Source organism: Puma concolor, chromosome D1, assembly GCF_028749965.1.
Source record: "Puma concolor isolate L17-30 chromosome D1, mPumCon1.1.hap2, whole genome shotgun sequence".
NCBI lineage: Eukaryota > Metazoa > Chordata > Mammalia > Carnivora > Felidae > Puma > Puma concolor.
Genome location: NC_141676.1, coordinates 54,024,276 through 54,049,622, shown reverse-complemented (window position 1 = coordinate 54,049,622; position 25,347 = coordinate 54,024,276). Strand labels below are relative to the sequence as shown.

The following is a 25,347-nucleotide window of genomic DNA, read 5'->3' as shown; positions in this document are numbered from 1 at the left end:
ATAAAACTGCTATTTTAAATGTCTATAGGGTTCTTCACTATTTACTAGTAACATTTCTATTTCTATCAAACAAAAATAAGATTCATAGAATACATCTCTATGTGTCCTTCCCAACTGCTATATTAAATACAAATGAGAGTGAACAGGGGCGCCTGGGTCCCTCAGTTGGTTAAGCCTCTGACTTTGGCTCAGGTCATGATCTCACCATGATTCCTAAGTTCAAGCCCTACATTGGACTCTCTGCTGTCGATGCAGAGCCTGCTTTGGATCCTCTGTCTCCCTCTCTCTCTGCCCCTCCCTCACTCTCAATCTTCCACTGTCTCAAAATGAATAAACATTAAAGAAAACAAACTAGAGTGCACACCTTAAATAAGGGAAATGTTGAGGTTCCCTCTTCTATCTCGTTTTATTAACAAAAGAACACCTTCACAATCTCATTACACAAATGGGAATATTTGATGATGCAATCCGCACAAAGGAAATCTTTACTGCTGTGAGTATGTGATTTAGGAAGGGAAAAAAAGGACAAGGCAATTAAGTGTTTGGAAACACGAACTGCCTTGGATGCTGGGTGTCCTGTGCAACCCTTCTAATCTGCACTGGAGTAACCCTCTTTTCAGACTCCTTAACATCTATCTCACAGGGTTGTGGTATGAAGAGCCAAAGAGAAACTGAACACTAGAGCACTTTAGAAATTATAAAATGCTATACAAATGTGTTGTGTCACTGCCGTTAATGGCATTAAGTTCCCTGGTTTCAGCTTTCACCCTGCTTATGGCCAAAGGTTAAGAACAAAACAAAGCAAAAAAACCCCGTCCTTTGCAGCAAAGTCCTTCTATCTCCTGCCTCCCTTCTTTTCCCAGCAGGGTGAATCTAGCCACAGGGAGGTGTCCTCTCAAGGCTTGTCCCTATCAGAGGTGCACCACCCACTTCTGATGGGGGACGACAACAGACACTATTCAGCTACTCAGGCTGCATTGTCCCTATTCCAGGCCGTGTGGGCTGGCTTCCTACTTCCTTCAGAAGCCCGTCTAGGAATTTTCAAGGAAATTCTACCTTGCTCCAGAACCATAGAACTTCCTTCTCAGCTGTCTGCTCAGATTCCTGGCGTATTGTGGGTATAGAGAAAGTATTTTTGTTTTTCCTGAGCTGGGTTTTCTGAAGAACTTTTGCCAAAATCTTGGCATCCTGGGCTAAGAGCAAGTCTTGGGAAGTTAATTTACAATAGTGCAATAACTACAGATAGAAAACTCCAGAGAGATTTAGCTAATTGCAGAAGTACAAAGACATGGCTGGGTTTAGAGCTGAAGATGAGGGTCTCATCTTTTCCCTGGAGAGATTTATTCCTCATCAGTCTCTCAGGAAACTTTCCCCCAAAAGAGGGGGGGAGACAAGGAGAGGAAAAATAGTCTCTCCGGCTTATACAAGCAGAGAAAATACATTTTTCTTTAATCTTAGATTTTGCACATATAGGACATTTGTATGTATAGGACATGTGACCTAGCCTTCGTTGTAAAGCCCTACTGGTAAGAATCAAATATGGGGAACCACAGAGTTATTTGCTCTTTAAGTAAATAATGATCATCTGTCCCTGATAGAGAACACTTTGCCTGTGCATTCAGAACAAGGTTGACAACATGAGTATTTAAAAGGCAACACATGATTGGGGCACCTGGTGACTCAGTCAGTTAAGTGTCAGACTTTGGCTCAGGTCATGATCTCACAGTTCATGGGTTCAAGCCCCGTGTCAGGCTCTGTGATGACAGCTCAGAGCCGAGAGCCTGCTTCAGATTCTGTGTCTCCCTCTCTCTCTGCCCCTCCCCTGCTCATGCTCTGTCTCTCTATCTCTCTCTCTCAAAAATAAATAAACGTGAAAAAAAAAAAAGCCACACATGCTCAGTCCAAACTTCCAGTATAAATGGTCTTCTACTTCCACAATACTCAACCATGTAATCAACCATGTAAGTCTTGGCTGGCTGCTGTCCCTGTGCCTGTCCCTGTCCCTGTCTCTCCTCCCCATTCTATTCCTATAGCCTGGGTGGCTCAGTTGGTTGAGCATCTGACTTTGGCTCAGGTCATGATCTTGCGGTTCCTGAGTTCAACGCCGCATCAGGCTCTGTGCTGACATCTTGGAGCCTGGAGCCTGCTTCAGATTCTGTGTCTCCCTCACTCTCTGACCCTTCCCCTCTTGAGCTCTGTCTCTGTCTTTCTCTCTCTTTGTCTCTCAAAAATAAATAAACATTTAAAAAATTAAGAAATCAGACAGATTTATTAGCTTTATACTCATCATTTATTATTTATATGATGCTGAGCATATTATTTAACTTTTTTATTAATGTAAGATTCACATCACATAAAATTCTCCATCTCAACCATTTACAGTGTGTCATTTAGTGACTTTTAGTGCATTTACAATGTTGTGCAAGCATCACCACCATCTAATTCCAGAACATTTTTATCACCCTGAACAGAAACCACGTTCTCACTAAGAAGTTACTCTTTATTTCACCTTCCCTCAGTCACCTCGCCACTACTAACTGACTTTCTGTCTCTATGGATTTGGCTATTCTGGACTTTTGACATAAATGGAATCATATGATACAGAAGTAGTCTTCTGTGTCCAACTACTTTCACTTTGCATAGTGTTTTCAAGGTTCATCTGTGTTATATTATGTATCACAACTTCATTCCTTTTTATGACTGACAAAGGCCCCATTGTTCAGATTGAATGTATTTGTTTTATCCATTCATCAGTTGATATGCATTTGATATGAGTTGTTTCCATTTTGGGGGCTAATGTAAATAATGCCACTATAACATTTATTTACAAGTTTTGGGTTGAACATCTGTTTTCAATTCTTTTTGGTTTATACCGAAGAGTAGGAATGGGTCATTTGATAATTCTACATTTATCTTTTTGAGGAACTGCCAATCTCTATTCTACAGAGGCTGTACCATTTTACATTCTCACTAGCAATGCATTAGGGTTCCAATTTCTCCGCATCCTCACCAACATATGTTATTTCTCATTTTTAAGAAATTACAGTCATCCTGGTGGGTGTGAAATAGAACAATAAGAAGGGATTGAAAAATTATTTCCGGGGCGCCTGGGTGGCGCAGTCGGTTAAGCGTCCGACTTCAGCCAGGTCACGATCTCGCGGTCCATGAGTTCGAGCCCCGCGTCGGGCTCTGGGCTGATGGCTCAGAGCCTGGAGCCTGTTTCGGATTCTGTGTCTCCCTCTCTCTCTGTCCCTCCCCCGTTCATGCTCTGTCTCTCTCTGTCCCAAAAATAAATAAACGTTAAAAAAAAAAAAAAAAAAAAAGAAAAATTATTTCCTTTCACTCCCTTTCCTACCCAAGTTCAAGCTCAGCTTCAGATTCCAGAGGAAATAGTATGTGTGAAAGTCCAGAAGGAAGGAGAATAGAGTTTGAAAAAGCATAAGACACACAGGGTGATTATAGCATGAGGCGGATGTAAGGAGGAAAGGGGAGAGGAAAGGGGAGAGGTGGTCAGCGAACTCTGGTTAGCAAAAACTGGTTAGCACCAACAATGCTGTAAAAGGCTTTGAAGATATATTAGGGCATCTGAGTTTTCTTCCAAGAAAAATGGGCAATCTGAATGATTTTTTTTTGAGAGAGAGAGAGAAAGCATGCGCATGTACACTAGAGCATGGGTGGAGGGGGGCGTGAGGGGAGAAAGAGAGAGAGAGAGAAGGAGAGAGAGAGAATCCCAAGCAGGCTCTGTGCTGACATGGGCCTTGATCTGTGAGATCATGACCTGAGCCAAAACCAAGAGTTGGTTGCTTAACCCAATGAGTTACCCAGGTGTCCCGTGAATCATTTTTAAGTAGAAGATTGACATAATCTAATTGGGGTTTAGTAAGAACATTCTAGTTTCTGAGTAAAAAATGGATGAGAAAGAGAATAATTTGTAGTTAGCAAATTCCAAATGGGGCTGTTGAAAAGATTCAGGACACACACAGAGAAAGAGGTAATCATATTTTAATGTGAAACATGTGAGTGAATTTAAAGGCTATTCAGAAGTCATAATCAATGATAAGTGAATTTTGGTTCATGTCTATTGTGAAGTTTCAGTTGGATAACGAGGAGGAGCTACCAAATACAGAGTTGGCTATGTGGGATAGAGAAAGAGTTGGGAGTAGAGCTTTAGGTGTGGGAATTTTCAGCATGCAGATGGTTATTGAATTTATGAGCTTACTGAGTGGTAAACAACCTATGAATAAAGTACTATTTTTTCTTTTCTTTTCTTTCCTTTTCAAAATGTATTTAAAGAGGACATTGAAACAGGATAAAAGGACCAAAGGAAGTGTAAACCTATCTTGCATTTATGTTTTTGATCGTAGAAAATTAGGATACTTCCATCTGATGTCTGCCATTTTCTAGGGACTTGAAAAATCCTCACCTTTCTTACTGTAATTCTACCAATGATTTTCTCCAACAGAATTAAGGTCTTGAAATTCATGGGAATTGAATCCGTATCGGAGGGCTTCCTGCTACTGATTTACACAAGAAATTCTATTAAATCAATACGATTACTTGACTTTTCATAATTTTTCCTCTCCATGTTCTCAGCCAGGGGTCACTTCATCCCTTTAGGAAAGAGTAGGAGGATGACCTTGTCCCTGATCTGCTTGGTTTTTACACCATAAATGATGGGATTGAGTGCAGGAGGGATTGCCACATAGAGGTTGGCAAATATGATGTGAAAGGTGCGAGAGATATTGTGTCCGAAGCGATGAGTGAGGACAGAGAATATGGCTGGTGTGTAGAATATGAGAATGACACACACATGGGAACCACAGGTGCTGAGGGCTTTCTGGCGGGCATCTCTGGATGGAAGATGGAAAACAGCATGAAGGATGAGAGCATAGGAAATACCAATGAGGACCAGGTCTGAGATAATAGTCATCACAGGCACAGCAAAACCATACCAGATGTTGATGGAGATGTCAGCACAGGCGAGTCGGGCAACCCCTATATGTTCACAGTATGTGTGAGGGATGATACGTGACTTGCAGAAGGGCAAACGCTTCACCAGGAAAACAACAGGCAAAATGACACCAAAGCTCCGACCCACAATGCCCACCATAATCTTGACAATTGTCCTTGGTGTCAAAACACTTGTGTATCTCAAAGGGCAGCAAATGGCCATGTAACGGTCAAATGCCATGCCCAACAAGATGGCGGAGTCCAGAAAAAAGCTGAAGTGAAGAAAGAACAACTGGGTAAGGCAACCAGGAAAAGTGATTTTCTGAGCTTTCAACCAGAAGATGCCAAGTGTTTTGGGGACACACGTGGTGCATAATACGAGGTCTGCAGAGGCCAACATGGAGAGAAAGAAGAACATGGGTTCGTGGAGGCTGTGGTCCACAGTGATGAGGTAAAGAAGGGTGCCATTACCAGCAAGGGCCAGCAGATAGATAGTGAAAAAAGGAATCCCAACCCAGATGTGGAATTGCTCCAGCCCTGGGATCCCCACCAAAATGAAAGAGCCTGGATTGAAACTTGTCAGATTCAATGTGGCCATCGTGGTAACTGTAATTCCTTGAAGACAAAATGTAATTTTTTTTCCCCTAGAACTGAGTGGCCATAAATTCCCTTTAAGTCTTTTCCAGAACCAAGATCCTTTCATTCCCAACACATAACAAACACTAAGGCAAACACAACCTACTTCTTGTCACAATCTCTGTAGCATTTACCAAAGGCTGCCAAGAGACATCAACTAAACCAATAATTCCCTATCTATAGACATTACCATAATGGTATTGTTACTATATTGGGACTATGTCCCAACAGATCCATGACCTGGGATCATTACTGGCCCCTTGTTGTCAACTAAAGTTCCAAGTTCAGTCTGAAATTTCTCAAAGCTGTAAGTATTGAATATCCTACCTGGCATAAGTCTCAGTAACATCTTACTGAGGTATCCATTCAAAGAAATAACAGGGGTCAGGTGCGAATTAGCAAATCTGCATTCCTTATTGCCAGTGCATCATTAGGACTCTGGCAAACCAGCCTACTACTGCCTGTTTGCCCCACTTCTTCAATATCTGGAGGAAAATTTTCACCTAAATATTCTTCTGTCAATTCAACAATTCTCCACAACTCATTATTTTTTCACCTGCCAACTTCCTGACCAGCTACCTTATTCTTTCATCACATCATTCTCCCACCACTGGAGCATGGTGATCTGAGGGTTGACTGGGGCTCTTCTTCCTCTTTCAGTCCCTGTGTCTCATCTGCCAGCTCTTCTGATCCTCTTTAAAATCCCTGTTTGATCTGCCTACTCCACTTCTTCTCCACTTCCTCACCTAATCGCTTCAAATCATTAATCATTAATCGCTTATTGGAGCCATGCAATAAGACATCCATCCCATTCTTTCAGTATCTTGCAAGCCTTTTTCTTTATCTCATGCTGCCAGATTTCTCTCTTAAAATATGAAATTCTTAAGACACTCACAACCTTATTTAAAAATTTGTAACTGCCATTACACCTACAGAATATATTTTATCTCCTGCTTGGGAGGCAATAGTTTCCTTTCATATTTTAGTTCTACCTATGTGAATGTGTCTCTCATTCTTCCCTACAAGGCATCCATATAGGCTTCCATAGATTTCTCCATCATTCCTACATCTCATTGCTTGGATTGCTGCCTTTTCTATCAGTGCAATATTGTCTTCTCTCAACATGTGTAAATTCTATTCCTTGCTCCTGATCCTTACAAGCACTAATGTCTCCAGGAAACCTTCTCCAGTAATCCTAAACCATGCATGCATGCATGTAAACCTGCTTACAAAATCACAGCTCTTAATCATTTTACCAAAAAAAAAAATCAGATGGCTGTATTGAATTTTACATGATTTTCCTGGATTCTCTTTCCTAGATATATGAGCATCCTCTGTTAATGATTGGGAATCCCTCTCGAGGACAAATTTTCTGTCCTCATGTTTCTTTTCCAGAGTAAAAGAAGGCAAGATTTCACATAGAATAACCATTCATACAATCTAAGGAATAAAACTGTTATTCCATTGTTTACTTATTTTTTCACTGTGTCCTCTTTGGGCCAGAAAGTATTGAATATATATATCTGTGTACACACACACACACACACACACACACACACAAATATCCTTGGCTTATTTTTGCTTCCACCATCTTCAAAGACAATAAAAGTGGATTGAGTGTTTTTTCAAATCTCATTCTAACCTCTGTAGTCACATCTCTGTCTCTCTCTACAAACTTTTCTGTCTCCCTCTTCTACTTATAAGACCACTGCAATTACATCAGACTCACTCAGATAATCCAGTATAATATCCCTATTTTAAAGTCAAGTGATTAGCAACCATAAATCTCCTTTGACATATAAATAACTTACGAGCAGGTTCTAGGGGTTAGGGTATGCATATCTTTGCAGGGCCATTCATTAATCTAGCTACCATAACCTTTTTCTGGATCTTCCCCATCTGTCTCCCCAAGACCCCTACCACAATTACCACATTCAGATAATACTCACAGACACCTTATTCTGATGTTAGAAAACCAATAAAGGGCTTGAAGAAGATAAGTTCAAGATGAGAACAGAAAGGTGCAGGAGGTAACACCATTGGGGAGGACATGTAAAAAGAAAGAAGCATACCTAGATGAGAGTTGAAGCATGGGAACAAAGAAATTAAATTCCACCCAGGAAAGATAGACACACCTGCACAGCATAACTTTTTATTTCTCATTGTTTTTCTCGGGGGATGGAAAGACTTCAAAGTAAGGGCTCTGAAATATAGGGGGACTCCAGGGACTCCAGTTAACAGTGAGTACTATTAGGATTAGTGCGTAAATGTTTACATTAATATTTTCCTGATCTAGAAATGACATCATATATAAACATGCTTTGATTCAGAGTTTTAGATAGAGAGGAGAAACCAGGAAGTGCTAGAATTCCTGTGTAGACTAGTCATCCACAGATACTCAAAAAATAATTTTTGAAAGAAAAAACAAATTAAAATAGCTAGGCTCCTGGTTCTGACTGGGGAGAATGGTGTGATAATAACCCTTTAAATTCTGGATCCCAAATGTTTATGTGAATGTTTGGAGAAAAGACAGTAGACTGGTTAGGGATGTGGGTAAATTCTGATCATATGGTTGTAGATATAAACATCACCTTTTAGCCCATTGGATAGGGCTTTCCGGTTTCTAGTTGTAACTGCATCGAGGTACTTCTTAGACTGAAGAAATTCTGACTTCTGAGCAAGAAGAGTTAAACTTTTGCATAAACCACTTCCTCAGGTCATTGCAGGCTATTCAATGTTTACCATAGGGCTGGAGATGTATCATTAATGTTCAGAGGCTTATGGCAGAAACCTTAAAGTTCTTCTTGAAACAGCTTTCTCTCACTTCCCTTGTTTTCTTTCATTTTATTGATTCTATTAAATGCATGGCAAAAAAGAACTTCTAGTCTTAGTGTCTTACACCTTTCACATTTGAATTGTCTTGTGTAACAGTATAATAAACATATAGGGAAGAGCAAGCTTTGCATACTACACAAAGAGCTGAAGTTACCTTGTAATTTTGTGGTGCTAACTAAGCTCTCCATTTCACTGAATCAGATAAAAATAACAAGTTCAGAATACCTTCAGGGAAAATAGACCAGCTATTAAAGGTTGTAAAGCTGGGTGAATCAACTGTGGCACAAAAAAATGGGTAAAGTAACTTCCTGCTTCTCTAAAGATATACTCTTTTGTCTCTGCTGTGTCCCCCGAGTTCTTGCAGATCGCTCAGCAACTTACATGAAATTGACTTTCTCTCATCTCAACCAGTCAGAGTGGAAATTCTGTAGCAAAAAATCAAATTGAGCACACAGGGACACCAACCTGGTTCATTCCAACAATATAGAAAAAGAAATTTAACATTTTAAATTAAAAACACATGGTATACATAAAAACTCCATTTAAAAAATCAAAGTAAAATAGTAGCACTTTGAAACATTTTAAAACTATACTGCTGTATCCAAGAAGAGCCTTAAGAAGAGCCTAAGGGAGACAGGACAACTCAATATAATGAGGTTTCCTGGACAGGACTCTGGGTCAGAAAAAGGACATCAATTAAATCTAGAGAAATCTACTATGGCTGTTTGTACTAAATTCTCCTTTGTCTCTGACCTAGGATTCCTGTGTCTTCCACCAGCCACCATGAAATGAATAACTTGTTAGTTTGCAAGTAGAAGAAAATTTCATACTCCTCACAGTTCTTGACACAGAAAATTTGGGAATATAAAATAAATACACTCTGAGTGGAAAAACAGGTAAACAAAATATCCCTAAGAAACAGTGACTCACAGACATCAAAACTATCTGTCCTCTTTATTAAGCCATCAATATTATAATTCTTTGGAACAAACAAATGTAATTATAAAATGACTTGTTGAAAATGGAGCAGATATATACCATTCTAGAATGCTATATCACGATAAGTAGTGTTAAGTTACAGCTCTTACTTTTTTTTTTAATTTTTAAAAATGTTTATTTATTTATTTTGAGAGAGAGAGAGAAAGAGCAGGGGAGGGGCAGAGAGAGAGGGAGAGAGAGAATCCCAAGCAGGCTCCACACAGTTGGCACAAGCCTGATGCGGGACTCAAACTCATGAACACTGAGATCATGACCTAAGCCAAAACCAAGAGTCTGATGCTCAACTGACTGAGCCACCCAGGTGCCCCTTGAGTTACAACTCTTTCTGATAAACATGAGTTACTTCCTGAAGTTACAAAACATGTAGTAAATGCTCAAAAGATGTTTAACTATTATTATTGGCTCTTGTATATAATAAAGAATATATATGTATGTATATACAGGATACATATACATATATGTACATACACATACGTGTACACATATGTACATACATGTATGTACATATACATATATGTATATACAGGCTTTTGCCACTTTTATTCAACAGTGTACTGGAGGTCTTAGCCAAGGAAATTAGGCAAAAATAAAAAATAAAAGGCATCTAGATTGGAAGAGAATAAGTAAAATTATCTCAATTTATAGAGGACCTGACCTTGATATCGAAATTCCTAAGGAATCCACTAAAAATAATTATTAGAACTAGCAAATGAGTTTATCAAGGTTGCAGGTCAATATACAATATTTAAGATCAATATACAAAATTGTTTATATTTCTATTCATTTGTAATGAACAATCTAATAACAAATTAGAAGAATGATTCAATTTATAAGAACATCATAAAGAATAAAATACTTAGGAAGAAGTTTAAGAAGTATAAATTTTATACTCTGAGAGATAGAAAATATTGTTGAAAAAAATTAAAGGAGATCTAAATAAATGGGAAAATTTCCCATGTTCAGGGATGGAAAACTCAACATTGTGAAGATGACAATACTTCCTAAACTGATCTGCAGATTCAACTCAGTCCCTACCAGAATCACAGCAGAATTCTTCACAGAAATTAGCAAACTAGGAGCACCTGGGTGGTTCATCAATTGGGCGTCGGACTTCAGCTCAGGTCACGATCTCACGGATTGTGCATTTAAGCCCCGCATCAGGCTCCTTGCTGGCGGTGCATAGCCTGCTTGGGATTCTCTCTCCCTCTCTTTCTGCCCCTCCCCAGCTTGCACATTCTCTCTCTCTCAAAATAAATAAACAAACAAACAAACAAACAAACAAAGAAAATTAACAAACTGATTCTAAAATCCATATGGAGGGGCGCCTGGGTGGCTCAGTCGGTTAAGCGTCCGACTTCGGCTCAGGTCATGATCTCACCGTTCGTGAGTTCGAGCCCCGCCTCGGGCTCTGTGCTGACAGCTCAGAGCCTGGAGCCTGTTTCAGATTCTGTGTCTCCCTCTCTCTCTCTGACCCTTCCCCGTTCATGCTCTGTCTCTCTCTGTCTCAAAAGTAAATAAACGTTAAAAAAAAAAATTAAAAAAAAAATAAAATCCATATGGAGTCACAAGGGATGCAGAAGAGTCAAATCAACTCTAAAAGAGTAAAATAGGACTTGTACTTCCTGACTTTAAATTTTTTTAATGTTTTATTTATTTTTGAGACCGAGAGAGACAGAGCATGAGCAAGGGAGGAGCAGAGAGAGAGGGAGACACAGAATGTGAAGCAGGCTCCAGGCTCTGAGCTGTCAGCACAGAGCCCCATGCTGGGCTCCAACTCTCAAACGGTGAGATCATGACCTGAGCCGAAGTCTGATGCTTAACTGACTGAGTCACCCAGGCGCCCCTCATACTTCCTGACTTTAAAACTTGTTATAAAGCCACAGTGATCAAGAACATGTGGTGCTAGCACAAGAATAGGCAATTCAATCAATGGAAACTTCTAAAGTTCTTTCACATTCATTGTCTCGGTTGGCACTTTAAAAAGTCATAAACACACATGGACACACACATGTGTGCACACCACATCCATTTCAGTCCCAGCTGCAATCTGACACTTTGTGAAGCCTCTCCTAACTTTACCAGGCAGAATTATTCTTCTGGCCTCTGGATTCCGTAGCACTTTGTACCACTACTTTATGGTAATTACTAGTACCCGCTCATGGTAAGAGGACATGATTCCCTTACCTATTTACCTGAAATGCTTACCAAAAAAGGGATCAATCTTGTCAAATTGTTGAATGAGCAAGACTAGGGACAATGATTCCTATATATCCTTTCCTTCCTGATGCCATATGAGTGCAATAGATTTTTAGGGGCAGTGAAGGAGTGAAAAGAGAGTGAAGGTTAAAAAGACACAGAGATTTGAAGACAGACACTAGGCAGATAATGAATGAAAGAAGCCCAAGAGGAAAATGCCTTAGGGAAGACAAAATGATGAGAGGAAGAGAGAAGAGAGAGGGGGGTTGAAGGCATGGAGGAGAATGAGTATTGAAGCAGGAAATGCAAAAACAAGTTCAAAGGAAACTCTCATGCTAAGAGCCTCTGAGTTGGTGCTGACCACCACTGCCCGCTCCCTAAGATGCTCAGTGTCTATCAATAGATTTCTTCTCTCTGGCTCTATGCCAGAGCATATCCTTGCCTGCCTTAGATCCTTGTGTTGAACAGAAGCATATTGGCCCAGATGGCAGGGAAGGGATTTGAAACTAAGGGAGGAAAGGGGACACCAAGGGAGGAGAATCCCCATTCCCAAAGGAGAAGAGGAAATAAACACCATATGGAGCAAGGCCCCAGATTCAACTCTATATATGAAGGAAGTTGAGCTGTGTATGAAATGTTGACTTGAGAAACTGTGATTCTGAGAAGGAGGCCTCAGGGAGGTAAGTGTGGGTCACACATTTTCAGGATGGAGAAGAGGTGACTAATATGGAGGAATGGATGGGAAATGGGTACGAGATAAGTAGACAGCTTTGTAGCAACGTTCAAGGAGAAGTGATGGGTGAAGAGGAAGAATGGGCTAGGTCACTTTGTTCTCCTGTGGAGTGAGATGGGGGAAGAGCAGTTTGAAGGGTCACTTTACAGGTGAGGATGCGAGACTAATGAGCAAATCGTCCTTGGCTTGTAAGGAGGATGCAAGAATCATAAATGACACACAGCTCTATCCTCAGACATTGAGAAACAATGGGGGAAATGTTATTTTATTGTAGTTGTAAGGGGAGGGGGAGCATTTATAAAGGATAACATTCCGGGGCGCCTAGGTGGCTCAGTTGCTTGGGCATCAGATTTCAGCCCAGGTCATGATCTCGTGGTTCATGAGTTCAAGCCCCGCATCGGGTTCTGTGCTGACAGCTCACACAGCACAGATTCTGTGTCTCCCCCTCTCTCTGCCCCTCCCCTGCTCATTCTCTGTTTCTCCCTCTCTCTCAAAAATAAATAAACATTAAAAAAAATTTTTAAAAAAAGGATAACATTCCTGAATGGAGCAGTCAGGTAAAGGATTCAAAAACAAGTGGGAGTACAAATTCATTGGAATAGAAGGAACAAGTTTTTCGGTGATTTTCCCAAAGCACAGAGAAGCAAGAATGAGAGGGCAAGAGAACTGGGCATACAAGCAGCGGAGGGTCTGAAAACAGGAGCTGCCGGAGAGAAAACTTAAAGTGGGGCTTTTGGGGATGCTACCCAGTTTGGGGGTGCAGGAACATCAAGGGTGCCTCAACTGGAGTGAAAACACAAGTCCCATGGATTAGCGATAGGGAGGTGCTGTCAACAAAGGCTGCCTTGGAGGCTGACTATCTAGGAGGAGAACCAGAGCTGGAGAAGCAAAGTTTGCATAGGGGGCCAATGTGACCCACGGAGGTGGGAGCAGGTGGCGGAGGATGCACGTGGTGAGTGATGTGGGAAGCATGAGTGCAAAAGGCACAGGACAAGAAGAGGGTGTGAGAACAGAGGATCTGTGATTACAAACCCATGATTTTTATGGCATGAGTGTGTGTCCCTGACAGTGTGAACTTAGACGGCTGTGTGGGTAGAAACCTACCTATTCTCTCATTTTTGTTAGCACTCACTACATGTCAACTCTATCCCAGACACCAGTGGATAAGATGCAGCCCCGACCCTGAAGGAGCTTCACAATATATTAGAGCTGAAAATACTTCAATGTGATAAGTGGAGAGAGAGGTAATTGCAGGGGAACATAGGTGCACAGAGGAAGCACACAGCCCAGCCTTGAGGGATGAAGAAAGTCTTCCTGAATGAGAAATATAAACTGGGTGAATAAAAGTGAGGAAGGAGGTCGAGGAAGCAAAATGTAAACTCAGAGGCATGCATTTGATCCAGTATTAGAAGAGCAAGTGAGCAAGTTATTTGTGGGAATCATTCAGGCAGAAGGAAATTAGTCTGTAATCAAGTAAGTACCATGCTCAAAATTATCTGTAGGAAACATAACTTATGCATGGAGTCTGGCTTAGAGACTGGAAGGACTGCAGACTAGTTGGGGCGAGGACGTGGATAAGTGGGTCTGAAGCCTGGAAAACAATATGGATGGCAGATATAGATTTGGGAAGTACTAGCATAGGTGGGCTAAATGAAGCTAAGGCAGTGGACCAGATCAGCCAGGGGAAATGGGTAGTAAGGAGAGGTTAGAGACACCTGATAGCAAATACCTGATAGCAAATCCTGCTGGGACAGAATCACCCTTAATATGGACTGGAAAGGAAGATCAGGAGACTGGAAAGGCACCAGGGGAGGGTAGAGACGTCAAAGTCCAAAGAGATGTGTATGGAAGGACTGACTTTGAATACTTATTTTTGAGAGACAGAGAGAGACAGAGCATGAGTATGGGAGGGACAGAGAGAAAGGGAAACACAGAATCCGAAGCAGGCTCCAGGTTCTGAGCTGTCAGCACAGAGCCCAACTTGGGGCTCGAACTCATGAACTGCTGCGTCTTATTCACTGGTGTCTGGGATAGAGTTGATATGTAGTGAATGCTAACAAAAATGAGAGAATAGGAAGGTTTCCACTCACACTCACACCTGAGCCAAAGTCAGACGCTTAACCAATTGAGCCACCCAGGCACCCCTGGAAGGACTGACTTTGGAAAAAAGGAAGAAAGACGCAACAGTAAGTAGTGGGACAGATTAGTAGAATAAGATATTTTTATGACAGCTGTTGTTATTTTTTGTTTGTTTTCAAGGTTATAAAGATTTGAATGTTTATAAATGCAAAAGATCTAAGAAGGAAGATCCAAGAATTTAGGAGAAACTGAAGATATAGAAGAGAGGGGATAAATTGGCAGAACAAAGTCCCTCAGGAGATAGGAAAGAGGGGATTCAGGGGATAGATGGGGAAATTATTCTTTTAGACATACATACACACTTACACGCATATGCACATATGTATATATGCACATGTACAAGTATACAGGGGTGTGTATTTATCCATCTGGTCTTAAAAATAATTTAAGACCACACACACAAAAAGTAACTATGGGAGGTGATGGATAATAAGTTAATTAACTTGATTGTGGCAATAATTTGACAAAGCACACTTTGAATATATACAATTTTTACTTGCCTATTATTGAAATAAGTTAAAATGTAAAAAGCAAACTATAGATTTATTTTGAGAAAGCTGATGTCTTAACAATCACTTGGTGGGTCCTCTGACTTGTATACATGGTGTACATCTCCATCTTTTTATGTTGTAAAAAAATCTCAGCAGTAGTTTGCAGCTCTCAGTGTAGGGGCTTTGCAAACTTCAGTTACATTTTTTTTAAGTATGTGGTTTGTTAACATACATTTTGTATGCTTTTATGTTTATATTGTAATGGAACTTTTAAAATTTAATTTTCCAGTTGTTTGCTGCCAGCATAGAAAGTCACAATTGATTTATATTATCTCTAAATAAATCAGTAAAATAACTTGAAGGGGCTTTTTTATACCTAAGTGAAGTAAAATGTGTTCCAGCTCTAACAAAGGAATCGTTGAAGCACAGGAAAAACAGTCACACCGCTTTCTCTAAAACTGGAGGAAATGAGAGGAGAATGGGTGCAGAGATAAGTCTGTAAGAGTGGAATAATGATATGAGGAGTTGGCTCCCGACAAAGTTGAGGTCTGGCTTATACAGGAGGAAAGGTCAGTTGATAGAAGAATAGGAATTTGGGCAGTGGTAAAAGTTGTACGTTCGTTGTGAGAATGTTGGAGAGGGCTGAGGGGTCAAGTGGCTTAATTCGTAGTACCGACTGTATGGTCCTGTCATTTTCTCCACATCCTGACCATGTGAGCTGAGGATCACACTGGTTAGATGTAGCAGAAGTCTAGGCATTTCCAGGAAGAATGCTGCAAAACCAGTCGGAACTGAGAAGCTATTGATCCCGGAAGATGGGATGGGCATCTGGACCAGACACGGAGGAAAGGGAAAAAGTCTTGTATCAGTGGCTCGGAAACTTTAGCATGAGTCAGAGTCACCTAGTGGCCTCGCTAAAAAGTAGATTGCTGCCTCGAAGCCCAGGTTCTGACTCATGAGATTTGTGGTAGGGTTCAAGAATCTGCAAGTTCCCTGATGATGCTGGTGATGCTGATCAGAGGACCTCACCTTCTGAAGCATCACACCACACCTTCCTTCTCGTTCCTGGTGACTGCATCACACTTCAGAGCCAGATGGGTGATTAAGGAGGCACCACACAGTTTAATAAGGCTTCCAAAGACAAAATCTCATGTGATATGCCAATAGGACAACAATCATGCTCATTTAAAAGATCAGAAAAGGGGCGCCTGGGTGGCTCCGTCGGTTAAGCGTCCGACTTCGGCTCAGGTCATGATCTCGTGGTTCGTGAGTTCAAGCCCCGCGTCGGGCTCTGTGCTGACAGCTCGGAGCCTGGAACCTGTTTCCAATTCTGTGTCTCCCTCTCTCTCTCTCTGACTCTCCCCCGTTCATGCTCTGTCTCTGTCTCAAAAATAAATAAAAAACGTTTAAAAAAAAAAAAAAGATCAGAAAATTGTTTCTTAGAAACGACAGTGAAATGTCCGAAATTACACAGTGTAATTGACAGAGCAGATCTCTGACCCAAGATTTTTTTTTGTTTTTTTGCACATAACGTCTAGTGTTCTTTCTAAATGCCCCAGCTGCCTTCACCGCCTCCATACTTGTCAGAGCATCAGTGATGGGGGAAAGAGATATAGTGTCTGCAGTGCCCACAGCCCCCAATCCTACTCTTCCACATAGTCTGCTAAGAAGAGGTAACTGTTGCTTGGTGTCGGACTGTGGCCCTTCTGTGCAGAGCCTGAGCTTTTGCAGAGTTCATTACAGTGCACTTACCTGGAGAGATTATAGAGATTGTTTTGATGTTCTAGCTATTCCTGTTCTTTTCAGAACCTGTGACACTGTACTGAGTCTGGCAAGGTTTTCGAGCCCCACAAAGCTCTTAGAACTATGTTGAAAACCTCTGAATAAGAACACAGAGCCTTTCTGTGGGCAAGGTCTATAACCGTGCACATCGTGCAGAGCCCGTGTGTAATTGTCTACAGAGAATATGCCTGTGCCGACCCCATAGTGGTTGTAGGACCTGTGTGTACAGACCTTGTGGTTGTTTGCAAGAGTTTGCAACTGTTCACTCTGCTAGTGTGTACAAAGTCTGAAGTTATGTTTCCCCTCTGACACAGGCGAGGGCTCTGAAGAAAATCATGGCCCTTTCATCTGCCAGGAGCACGACTGCCGTGAACGACTCTGACACTCGCACAACAGGCTGCCTCCTCACTGGCATCCCTGGGCTGGAGCATCTGCACATCTGGCTCTCCATCCCCTTCTGCGCCATGTATGTAGCCGCCCTGGCAGGCAACGGCATTTTAATTTGTATCATCCTCTCACAGCCAAGCCTGCACGAGCCCATGTACATATTCCTGTCCATGCTGGCCAGTGCAGATATCTTGCTCTCCACTTCCACGATGCCCAAAACACTGGCCAACTTCTGGCTAGGTTCCAGCCACATTTCCTTTGATGGCTGCCTCACCCAAATGTTCTTCATCCACTTCCTCTTTGTGGCCGACTCTGCAGTCCTGCTGGCCATGGCCTTTGACCGCTTTGTGGCCATCTGCTCCCCTCTGCGATACACCACAGTCCTCACGAGCACCGTCATTGGGAAGATCGTCGCTGCCACCCTGACCCGCAGCCTCATCATCATGTTTCCATCCATCTTTCTTCTCAAGCGCCTGCGCTATTGCCGGATCAACATCATTGCACACACTTTTTGTGAGCACATGGGCATCGCCCGTCTGTCTTGTTCTGATATCTCCATCAATGTCTGGTACGGGTTGGCAGCTGCCCTACTCTCCACAGGCCTGGACATCATCCTTATCGCTGTTTCCTACATTCACATCCTACGAGCTGTCTTCCGCCTCCCTTCTCGAAATGCCCGGTCCAAGGCCCTGAGCACATGTGGCTCCCACGTCTGTGTCATCCTACTCTTCTACATCCCTGCCCTTTTCTCTCTCTTTGCCTACAGGTTCGGTGGGAGACGCATCCCACGCTATGTCCATATCCTCCTGGCCAACCTCTATGTGGTCATCCCGCCTATGCTCAATCCCATTATTTATGGAGCAAGGACCAAGCAGATTTGGAAAGGGGCTAAACAGATGTTTTCACATCTTGCCAAGGAATCTAAATAAGTGTTCTCAACTTGACCTTAACTTAATCCCTTTCTGTATCTATTAATTGATCCTATGTTCACCCTAACCTCGTCTCTATGTCTTCCAGTTATCTCCATGCAATTATCATCTATCTCCCAATTAATTCCCATACATGCTCTACTCAAACCCACCTTTGATATCTTTTCTTAGAAATCTACAGTAACAGCCACCCCACCTTCATCTACCTATTATTCAATATCTTCTGGTCCTCCACCATCTCAGGAAAAATTGATTAGGGTAAGGGTGATAAGTTATTTGGAGTTTCCCATCCAAACAGGACTTTTCTCAGTATCCACTTGCATTTTCTCCTTAATGTGTGTATGAGAGATATGTATTATATATTCTATAATATATATTTTATAATACATACAATATGTATAAATATATATTATATATATATAGTATAAAAGTGCTTGGTATATAATAAATGCTTGACAAATGATAGCTTTATTTGTATTCTTGCTTTAATTATTATTAATTAATAGCTCATTCAACTCAATTAATAGCTCATTATCTCATAATTAATAAAAAGTTGTCCTGAGACCCAAGCAGATTGCATAATCATACATGAATTTTATTTCTACATAGAGGAATAGGAAAGGGAAAACAAGATTTTAAAAAATCTAATTTTTATAATAACTGAATTCAACCAAATATAATGTTTAAATATCAAAATTAAATGCCTTTAGAAATTGTTGTAGATGTTGCTTTAATTACACCTGCTCCAGGGGCACCTGGGTGGCTTAGTCAGTTAAACACACAACTCTTGATTTTGGCTCAGGTCATGATCTCAGGATTGTGGGATTGAGTCCTGCACAAGGCTCCACATGGAGACTGCTTGAATTCTCTCTCCTCCCATCCTCTCCCCCACTTGTGCTCATGCTCCCACGCTCTCTCTCTCTCTCTCTCTAAAATAAAAACAAAAATAAACAAGTACACCTACTACAAAACACATATACTTAATCACTGTTTTGCAGATACACTAAATTCATCTCCTCCTCAGATCCTGGTACCTGTTAATCTGTTGCCTGAAACATCCTCTTCCTATATCCTTTTTATTTTTTGAAAGAGAGAGAGAGACAGAGAGACAGAGAGACAGAGACAGAGAGAGAGAGAGCACCTGTGTATGCACAAGTAGGGGAAGGGCATAGGGAGAGGGAGGGAGAGAATCTTCAGCAGGCTCCATGCTCAATGCAGAGCCCATGGGGCTTGATCCCATGACCATGAGATCATGACCTAAGGCCAAAACCAGCAGTCAAAGGCTTAACCAACTGAGCACTCTGATGATCCACTCTCTTCTTAATCTTTACATTACTCTCCTTTCCTTCAGTTTTCTGTTTATATGTCTCTTCCACAGAGACATCACTATGATCTTCCAATAAAAAATGCCTTCCCCCCCTTTTTTTTTTCATGGCAAAAAAACAAAACCAAAACCAAAAAAATCACCATAAGGAAAGTCAAAAGCCAAAGTCAAACTGGGAAGAAGTATTTTCAAATTATATTACAGATGAATGGTTAATTTTTCCTAATACACAAGGAGCCCATAAAGTGTAGGGGGAAAAAATGATCCAGAGTCTGACGAAAGATGACAAAGTCAGTTGGAATATGCTTAACTATTAATAAGTGAAATGAAATTGAGGCTATAGCATAGTTACCATTCCTCACCTATCAGATTGGCAATAATGAAAAGGATCAACATCATGTTGGCAAACAATTAAGAAAACAAGCTCTTTCATACATTACTCATGAATATAAAATACAACAGAATTTTTGTGGAATTTGGAAATACCTCAACCAAATTCTCATGCATTTCTCCTTTGATCCAGCAACCACAAAGGAAATTGCTTTCCAGACTGACTTTCACAGATACAAAACAACATATGCACAAGTTTAGTAATTATGGCAAGTACAATTGCCATAGTATTATACAAACTAATGTATTTGAAAAACTTGAATGAAGTCTGAATCCCTAAACCCCAATGCCATACCCATATGCTTACTAGTAGTGAAAACTTCCCCAAGTTCCACAAAGGCTTTAAAGCCACTCAGACTTGAGTTAGAGAAAGTCACCATATTCGGTACATACCAGCCGTTTGTCATTAGGCAATATGGAACCTCTTTAAATTTCTTTTCCTTCTCTGTAAAAAAAGTAGCAACACCTACTGCAGAGTTGTTTTGATTATTTAAGAGATTAGCCTGACAAAACAAAATAAATGGTGTTTTAATGGATATTTTGTTGCTACCAAATTTGTCACTATTATAAATTTTTTCATGTTTATTTTTTGAGTGGGGGGGAAGGTAGAGAGAGAAGGACAGAAGTTCCAAAGTGGGCTCTGTGCTGACAGAGCACCTGGGTGACTCAGTTGGTTAAGCGTCCAACTTCAGTTTAGGTCTTGAATTAAAAACTCTATATTTTTTAACATTTATTCATTTTTTGAGAGACAGAGAGAGACAGTGTGAGTGAGGGAAGGACAGAGAGAGAGAGACAGACAGACAGACAGACAGACAGACAGAATCCAAAGCAGGCTCCAGGCTCTGAGCTGTCAGCACAGAGCCCAATGCAGGGCTCGAACTCAGGAATCGTGAGATCATGACCTTAGCCAAGGTCGGACACCTAACCAACTAAGCTACCTAGACACCCCTAGGTCTTGAAATATAAAGAATCATGATAAGAGAATTATGGAGGAGCAGAGACAGAGACAGAAACAAAGAATCAGGAGCAAGACCAAGAAAGGAAAGAAAATATTCCAAGAAGTTGAGTTTTTCTGACAGCTGACTATAAGTCCCAGAATGTCCAGTGAAGAATTTCAAAATTTGGAGAGGGGTGGTATGTGGAATCAAAACTAGGGATATCCAGGGCCTTATGGAGATGAGAGTCTGAGCAATGACTTCGAATCATGAGCTTCTTGTATGTGACAAAACAGAGATAAAATGCATAGTGACATTGTTTGTGAAGGTCTCAAAGCAGTGAGTGGTGGTGAGAATCCTGAGGAGGGAGGTATGATGGAAAACTCATTGTTGTCTTTTCGGTGGGGGAAGGGCTCCTTCTCTGAAGCAGAGGGTCGCTCTCTTGATTCTGGGGCATCACTCCAACATTCTACGCTCCTTTTGGACAAAATGGACTTCAGCTATTCTCCACAAGCCAGTGGAGTTCTCCCAGGCTTCTTTCTGTCTTAAATGCATAATGATGGACTCCGGGACTTCCTAGGTGCTTACAAAAATATTTGGATCCTGGGGCGCCTGGGTGGCTCAGTCGGTTAAGCGTCGGACTTCGGCTCAGGTCATGATCTCGCGGTTCCTGAGTTCAAGCCCCGCGTCGGGCTCTGTGCTGACAGCTCAGAGCCTGGAGCCTGTTTCCAATTCTGTGTCTCCCTCTCTCTCTGACCCTCCCCTGTTCATGCTCTGTCTCTCTCTGTCTCAAAAATAAATAAACGTTTAAAAAAATATATTTGGCGGGGCGCCTGGGTGGCGCAGTCGGTTAAGCGTCCGACTTCAGCCAGGTCACGATCTCGTGGTCCGTGAGTTCAAGCCCCGCATCAGGCTCTGGGCTGATGGCTCAGAACCTGGAGCCTGTTTCCGATTCTGTGTCTCCCTCTCTCTCTGCCCCTCCCCCGTTCATGCTCTGTCTCTCTCTGTCCCAAAAATAAATAAACGTTGAAAAAAAAATTAAAAAAAAAAAAAAAAAAGAAAGAAAAAAAGAAAAAAAAATATTTGGATCCTAAAAACTACGGATGTATTGACTCTGTGATATGGGGGAAGGCTAAGCTGTAAAACCAAACTTAATCAATACTTAACTATTAACCATGCTGTTATGCTTCAATTCGACTCTCCTAGTTAATTATTTTGAACATATGGGATGTGGGCATGTTTTTCTTTATTTTCTTTTTTATTTTTTTTATTTTAATATGAAATTTATTGTCAAATTGGTGTCCATACAACACCCAGTGCTCATCCCAACAGGTGCCCTCCTCAGTACCCATCACCCACCCTCCACTCCCTCCCACCCCCCATCAACCCTCAGATTGATCTAAGTTTTTAAGATGTTTTTCTTTGTGTTAAATCAGGAAGGAAGAATAAACATCACTGAGGCTGAGGCCTCAATATCACCATCTACTGGCCGCTAGCAATATCCAAGCCCTTTGTATTTGCTGTTCAAGGTCCTATCACAGCTCTTCCTTGCTTGGGATACACATTCCTTCCTCTTTCAATTTTCTGATTGGCATTGCAACATTCCTGACAAAACCACAGACTGAGAACGACTGGATGTACTTTGATTTCCTCCCTATAGCAGGCTTTTCCTGCTCCTCCCATCCCTTCAAGACACTGCCCCATTCCATTCTTTTCTCTTTTACCCCTCCCCCATCCCCAGAACTTTCCCTAGCTTCTGGTCCTGATCTGTATATGCAAATATAGGTGGGTGAAGCCAGGTGTCCTTCAACCTTCCTACAGAGAGTTTTGCCTCTCTGACAGACTTCAGCAGTGGACTGTGTCGAGTGGAGAATTGTAGAAATTTTGCAAGTTTATGGTGTGATCCAAGCTTGGTGACAGAGCGCAGAAAAGCTGACCTTGGGCCATGAAGTAGCTGTGTAAAGGCTATTGTCCAGCACACCCTGATACAGAGAACTAAATGGAATGGAAGAGGCAGGGTTGAAGCCCTGAATAAAGGCATGGAGCCACCAGATAAGAAATATTGAAAGGCCCGTGGCCCACACTTCTCTTTCTTTTTCTGCTCCAAGAAATAAGTCCAGTTTCTTCCTTCCTTCCTTCCTTCCTTCCTTCCTTCCTTCCTTCCTTCCTTCCCTCCTTCCTTCCCTCCTTCCTTCCTCCCTTCCCTCCTCACTCCCTCCCTCCTTCCTACTTTCCTTCCTCTCTTGCTTCCTTCCTTCTTTTCTTTCTTCCAATATAAGTAAGAGCTTTACTGAAACATAATTCGCATACCACACAATTCATTTATTTGGAGCGTATAATTCAGTATCTCCTATTGTATTCATAAAACCATGCCACTATCACCACAACCGATTTTAGAACATCCCCATTTCCCCTCTTCCCCCAACAAAACCAGTGTCCCTTTTTCTTCCATCCCACCTCCTGGCCCTAGGCAACCACTAAACTACTTTCTTTTTTTTATAGATTTATCAATTCTGGACTTTTCACATACGGAATCATACAATATGTGATCCTTTCTATGGTTTCTTTCCCTTAGCAGACTGTGTCCAAAGTTCCTCCATGTTGTTGCATATATCAGTACTTCATGCCTTTTGATAGCTGAATACCATGCCATTGTATGAATATACTACATTTGTTTACCAATTTATAAATTAATGGGTGCTTGGGTTGTCTCAACTTTTTGGTTGTTATGAATAATGCTGCTATGAACATTCAGATACACGTGTTTGTGTGGAATTATGTTTTCATTATCTTAGGTATATACCTAAAAGAATTGCTGAGTCATACGGTAGCTATATTTATCCTTTTGAGGAACTGTCAGGCTGCTTTCCAAGTGACCATGCCATATTACATTTCCTCTTGCAGTGTATGATGGTCCCAATTTCTTCACAGAATCGACAAAACTTGTTATTTGTCTTTTCAACTCTAGCCCTCTAAGTGGTGTGAAATGGTATCTTATTGTGGCTCCGAATTGTATGTCCCTAATGGCTAATGGTGGTAAGCCCTGTTTCTTATAAGTTCCCAGCAAGTTTTCATCTATACTCCTGGGAGTGGGACTACAATGTTAGAAAGATTAATGAATAAAATATGTTAAAGTGAATCCAATTCATTTAGGATAGTAGATGCCTTATACTTAGACTTATGTTCTAGTTTTCTGGGAGCCATGCTTCCGTCCTCATCTCTTAAACAAGATTATAATCTCTTGCCCATTTTATTTCCCCGAGTTGTCATGAATGTTGAATAATGGCTTAAAAGTATTTGGTGATATTAAATGTATGATACAAACATGGAGGAAGAAAAATGATGAGAGTTTGCTCACAAAAGTGGCCTTTCCAGCTAGATGAGACCAGATATTTGTACAGCAAAAGCAGTATTCTAGGCATACTCAGTGTGGTGTAGAAATCGCCATATTCCTGTGCTTGTTCAAGTAAATTTCTAGGTCTCTGTGTAGGATGCTAAGGGACTACAGGAGAGGTCATGGTTGATTGCCCAAGAAAGAAGACAGCTCTGGCTCCCAGCCTCTTCCCTACCTAAAAAAGAGATACCTCTTTCTCCACTCTCTCCCTATGTCAGACACAGAGATAACTGATAGACTCTACCAGAAGACCATTACATAAGTCTGTCCTCATTTTGCTTCTTAAAGTCTCTGGATACAAGTGTAGAACATCTTGCTGACATGGAATGCAGCAGTGTGTTCTACAGTTCAAGTTGCCTTACATCTTTCCCATAGTCCAGAGGAACATAGAATCTTTGCCTCCTGAACTAAAGCCAAAGCTTCATGGAGGACAAATTGCCTGGCAATTCAAGTGAGTATGGAAAGAGCTAAAAGCAGTCAGAGAAGGATCTTTTAACTCAAGTGACCTCAACCCCACAGGAGAGGCTTTTACAGTAAGCATGGAAACTAAACATGGAAAAACGCTAGAAATTCCATCATCTAGGGTATGGGTATTGTATGGTCTGAGGGCCAGACGGGTTCTTCCCTCCACAATGATGGAAAGCACAAGTTACAATGCTGCAAGTCCCAGAAACGATTCAGAATTTGAAGAGGCAAATGAGCATCCAGTGATGAGATCAACAGGTAAAGTATGGCTCAGACCAATAACCAAGTCTGCAGTAATAAAAATAATGTAAGGACACAGGAATCTGGGAGAATTACTAATCCTGAGACTCCTTTTACTCTACATTCCCCCACTGACTTTGAGATCTTGACAAATTCTCCTACCACAGACATCTGTCCATTCCTGCTGATCGTGACTCCTTGGTAGCCAGATCAGTGACCTGTATCTGCTAACTGCTCAATATCCCATCTTCTTTGCCCTGTGATTCTCACAAGGGCTCATATCAGACTTCACAAGTCAAAGTGACTAACGGTCTCTACCCCAACCCCGTCCATGTATTCCTTTCTAGGACACTTTGCACTTCCTCCTGTGAGAGCAAAGAAAGACCGGTTAAGTCCAGAAATCACAGAACACACCCTCTTTTAGAAAGGGTTAAAACTGAGGTCAGAAAAGCAAGACCCAGGCAGACTATTCTAGAAACCCACCATGGTACATGAAAAATGCAAAATGTGATCTCTAGTGTC

The 25,347-nt window shown here is 41.4% G+C and overlaps 2 protein-coding genes across 2 annotated transcripts; one reads left to right on the top strand and one right to left on the bottom strand.

Moving 5' to 3' along the window:
- Window positions 1-4,600: 4,600 nt before the first annotated feature.
- On the bottom strand, window positions 4,601-5,557 carry LOC112865010 (olfactory receptor 52H1-like). Its single transcript, XM_025928053.2, has one exon. It carries the CDS (start codon window positions 5,546-5,548, stop codon window positions 4,601-4,603), a length of 948 nt encoding a protein of 315 aa, XP_025783838.1. The 5' UTR covers window positions 5,549-5,557.
- An 11,515-nt stretch (window positions 5,558-17,072) lies between these two features.
- LOC112864895 (olfactory receptor 52B6) lies at window positions 17,073-18,077 on the top strand. Its single transcript, XM_025927901.1, has one exon. The coding sequence runs from the start codon at window positions 17,097-17,099 to the stop codon at window positions 18,075-18,077; it is 981 nt and encodes a 326-aa protein (XP_025783686.1). The 5' UTR covers window positions 17,073-17,096.
- The last annotated feature ends 7,270 nt before the right edge of the window (window positions 18,078-25,347 follow it).